General features: G+C 37.8%; 2 protein-coding genes across 2 annotated transcripts in view; one reads left to right on the top strand and one right to left on the bottom strand.

Annotated features, from left to right (window-relative positions):
- LOC107587957 (brain-specific angiogenesis inhibitor 1-associated protein 2-like) overlaps positions 1-3123 on the top strand; it is a 45649-nt gene extending 42526 nt beyond the window's left edge. Inside the window, exon 7 of the mRNA XM_016275940.1 lies at positions 3090-3123. Within this exon, the coding sequence (XP_016131426.1) occupies positions 3090-3108 (19 nt within the window). The 3' untranslated portion in view covers positions 3109-3123. The remainder of the gene's footprint in view (positions 1-3089) is intronic.
- LOC107587956 (serine/threonine-protein kinase LMTK1-like) overlaps positions 1-4798 on the bottom strand; it is a 55939-nt gene that overhangs the window by 28113 nt on the left and 23028 nt on the right. The window contains exon 2 of the mRNA XM_016275935.1: positions 3062-3195. Within this exon, the coding sequence (XP_016131421.1) occupies positions 3062-3195 (134 nt within the window). The remainder of the gene's footprint in view (positions 1-3061; positions 3196-4798) is intronic.

Here is a 4798-nt window from a genome sequence, read left to right as displayed (position 1 = left end):
CCTGCCCAACTCAATCCGAGCAGCTGAGTCCTTAACCATCTTCAAGAAACGACTAAAAACACATCTGTTCCATCTTTATTTGACCCTCTAACTCTAGCACTTTCTATTCTATTTTGATTCTACTTTATCTATATTTATCTTCTTTTTTTATTAAAAAACAACAAAAAACACTAGCTTTCTATTTTTTCTATTCTATCTACTTGTTTTTCTTTGTGTGTGTGTGTGTGTGTGTGTGTGTGTGTGTGTATAATATATATATATATATATATATATATACACACCCTGCTACGTGTACTGCGTTAGGCTAACCGAGACTTGTCATTTGCACTTATATATTGTTGCTCTTTTGTTAGTTTTGACTGCTTTTATTGTCCTCATTTGTAAGTCGCTTTGGATAAAAGTGTCTGCTAAATGACTAAATCTAAATGTAAATATTACTTGCTGTGATTAAACTGTATCAACAATTTCCAAAATTATTTCTTACTTAATCTACACATCAGTGAATAAATTATTTGATTAATTAATTAGCAAATATATGTTAAGATTAGGGACAATATTATTATATTAATTACATTATATAATATTATATTATAATCTTTAAATAAATATTTAGATTAATGAATTAGTTCAAATTAGGCACAACAGTGATGTGTGCATATTATATTGTCCATCCATTATATTATATTATATTATATTATATTATATTATATTATATTATATTATATTATATTATATTATATTATATTATATTATATTATTCAGGAGCTATAGTATTGCCAATTTTAGTCAGAAAAAAATTATATTCTATAAGTCTACATATTATTTATATAAATATTTAGATGAATGAATTAGTCAAAATGAATGATGCATTTATATTTTGTTTGCGATGCTTGTTTTGGACTATTGAAATTCCCCTGTTGTGGGAAGTATCTTGCTACAATTACTTTAAGGTTTACTATATAGGCACATACAGGCCTATAATACACTCTCACTAACAGGTCCATTTTTTATTTTTTTTTGCTGTCACATTTAAGCTTAGAATGTACTAATGTACATTCTTCATGCAGGCAGTTACAGGCTTATGCTATGGCTTAATGAGTTAGAAAGAGCAAGTAAGGCTAGATATTTTCTACACAACAACGAATAGCATAGCAATCTCGACCATGTTTTCCATTGCCTTCCTCCAGGTCAGTCTATACGGGTAAGCTTGTTTTCTGTCTGAACGACCATACAAACACAGACAGACTTTCCACAGGGTGGCATCCCTGTGATTTCCACAGAACACCAAATGCCATGCTAATTATCTGTGCCACTGTGACTTCCTGGACTAGAAGCACGTTCACAGTCTGCCACAGACAGCCCAGTGTGGGACAGACATGGACAAACCATCCACCCACTCACAGTCACTTAGAGCAGACGATCCTATTAAAAACAGACAGCCCAGGCACGCAGCATTACAGGCAGCATATTAACGGCCTGTGGCTGTGTGCTGCGACGCTTCCTCTGATGTGCCATTCTCCCACTGCTGCAGTGCATGTGCACATAAACAGCTCGCTTATTCTCATACATTAATCCTCAACTGTGTGTGCCAAACCAAATCTGATAACAACTTATCCCTCTGTCCCCGTCTGTCAAACATCCATGTTCCCTTCTAATTTTTGTTCTTGCTGAGCAAAACCTATTTATATTAGGCAGAGGCTTCAGCCACCTGAGCAGAATCGCCCCATGCATCAGAGCCGTGCTGGGTTTACATGTGCCATACTTCACAAAGAAATGCTATGGCTCTGTTCCTACATCTAGTGAGCTGCAGTGCTGCCTAAATGGACAACTGTCTTATAATGCAGCATCCTGACTGAAACGAATGCCATGAATTTTTTGTTATTGTTGTTGTTTATTTGTATCCGTATACTGGATATACAATACAGTTTGGAAGTTTGGTATCAGTAAGATTTGTTAATGTTTTACAGTTTACAGTACGGCTTAGAGTTTTCATTTCTGCCATAGCATCCAAGTAATTATGGGCTAGCATCCTGAACTTTGATATCAGTGCATCTGCAGTATCTACAGTATTTTTTAATCAGTACATGTGTGTGCTGTATGACTTAGAAATATATAGTTCAGTCAGGAAACTCTAGATGGCGCATTCTGACGGGTTGTTAATGTAACTGATGATATTCAGAGAGTTAAACGACTTGGCACACGCAGATTGGTTCATGCTGCATATGCAGCCAATGAGCTTACTGCCTTGCATTTATATGGCTGGCTAGCATACACTTGAGATGAAAAGACCAAGACCGCCAAGACCAAATACATTAACATTGTCATATCCATCACCATGCTAAATTCTTCAGAGAGTTGTCATGATTGAACTACATTTATAATGATTTATCTTGCTTTGTCCACCATCTTCACTGAGACTGCCATCTCCACAAAGGATACATGCAATACTGCTTGAGATTTTGACTTCAGCAAGAAATCTTGGGAGACAAGATCCTGCCAACCTTTTAAACAGCTTTGGATCAAGAAATGCTGCCTAAGGAAGAATCTGACAAGGTTTTGGATGGAGTCTATAAAAAACATTCACTAGTCTGACTAATTGTGCTATGATGCTTCAGTCTCACAGATTGTTTCATTTGTCTTCAGGTTATCATGCATTTGAAGAATGCACAGTTCAGAAGTAGATAAAACAAAAAAATGGGGAAGAAAATGGAAGCTTTAATCCTTGAAGTAAAAAGGAACACAAAGACATTTGTGTTTTGCACAGAAAAAAAGTGCTGAAGATTGACGTTTTCTTTGTGAGGCTGTGTTGGTACATGCGTACATGACTAGAAAGACAAATCAAACCTAACAGGCTGAATGACATGATGTACTTCTAGAAGAAAACAAGGTGACATCAAACAAAAATGATAATAGCTTGTTGTAAAAAAAGACTGTATGAACTAAGTGACATGCCAAGAAAAAATTAGGATGAGGTGCTGGAGAAGACATTAATTTCTCATCTTCCTTTAATTTGGAGGGCCATTTTGATGGATGAAATGACTAATGAAGACTGAGATCTCACCTTGAAGCTGATGTCCCCTTTCTTGCAGCACAGGCAGGCGAGCATGAGGAAGACAAACGTGAAGAGGCCGGAGAAGGAGACAGCAACCACCGCCAGAGAGGACGGCCATGACAGCTCACTCAACGGGGAGCCACCTGGGGTGCACAAACAGACATTTAGTATCAAACTCTACTCTCCAAACCTCGGATATCAGTGCATAAACAGTCAGTGACAAAGTTTTAAGGTCAAATGAGTCACTTATGTCACTTCAAGCGCATAAACAGATCCAAAGCAAAAAGATTTTAAAGGTTTTCCTAAACAATCCATAATTTTTTTCCATTTATTTATGGCTCAAATGTAGCTTTAAAGTCTGCATGAACTCAAAATTTTCCTATTTACTTTGTTAGTCATTCATTCATTCATTCTTAAATATAAAACTTTAAAACGCCCGATATAAAACATGACAACCATTACAAAGAAAATAACATATCATAATCTCTTTGTCTTTATGAATGAAGAGACTATCGTGAGCTATTAAAAGCTGCTAAGAGAATAACGCAGGTTATCTAAATGTTTCATAACAGCATCTGAAGAAGCATGCGGTTGCTGTCAGTAATTTGATTTGGTGGGCATCACATTTGAATAGATCACTTGTCTATGAAGGAACATGACGAAACCAGGGCTAATTTAAGATAAATCTGCTTTTCTTGTTGCGGTGAATCACTGAGATGCAGTCTGCATGATGATACAGTATAGGGTTAAAAATCCTAGATATGAGATGATGACTCGCTTGTTATTCAAAATGAAACGCAAATTGCACCGTTTTATCAGTTAATGAAGTGAGAGACAGTGATATGGATGTCAAAGCAAATTCAGGAAATGGGATGGTATGCAAAGGAGCTGTATATTAATGAACATTGATGATTAAAGTATCTTGAGAAAATATAATGCAATCTTAAAGGGATATTCCATATAAACGCAAGGTTATTTTTCACACTCCTGTGGCAATAAAAACCTTAGAAAAAAAAGATATTTTGCAGAATGACCATGCTGCTCATTTTCTCACACTGAATTTATTACAAATTACAAGAAAGCACCACAAAGGTACCATAAAAGTCAATACAACTTGTGCCCTGTCTCACAAGTCTTCTAAAGAAAAAAATATTTTACTTCAAAAAAGTAAAAGATGGCGGCGCGTTCACACGCTGCGGCTTCTCTCTCTCCCGACAGAAAGGTGTTTTCGTGTTTTTTGTCTTGTGAGTCGCAGTGTTTTTGTACGTATTCATCGCGTCTATTTGTTTCTAAGCGCGCATATAGTCGTGAGTTTCTGCTCGATGTCGGCAGAACCACATTTTTAGAGTTAAACTCTGCACACGCCGAAGAGCTGCGGGATCTCGGTCTGCTCCGGAGACCCACACCATCACCGACCCCCACTACTGCATCTCGCCCACAGCGGAGGCTCCACAAGCGGCGCGAGAGGAAGCAGAAGAGGGGTAAGTGCGGAGGTATCCGGGCTAGGCTAGTGGCTAACCCACACAAGCCGGCTATCCCCACCATCGTACTGTCTAACGTATGCTCTTGGACAATAAACTGGACTACATCCGACTACTACGCTCAACTCAGAGGACTGTAAGAGACTGTTGTGTTTTTGTGTTCACGGAAACATGGCTCAACAACAGCGTTCCGGACTGCGCTATTCATCTCGATCAGCTGACATGCTATCGAGCGGACAGAGCTCGCGTCGAGGGAGGTAAGACC

The sequence above is a fragment of the Sinocyclocheilus grahami genome, unplaced genomic scaffold (genome assembly GCF_001515645.1).
Source record: "Sinocyclocheilus grahami isolate Dianchi unplaced genomic scaffold, SAMN03320097.WGS_v1.1 scaffold97.1, whole genome shotgun sequence".
Classification (NCBI taxonomy): domain Eukaryota; kingdom Metazoa; phylum Chordata; class Actinopteri; order Cypriniformes; family Cyprinidae; genus Sinocyclocheilus; species Sinocyclocheilus grahami.
Note: the sequence above shows the minus strand (reverse complement) of the source record. Positions and strands in the feature narration are given on the sequence as shown.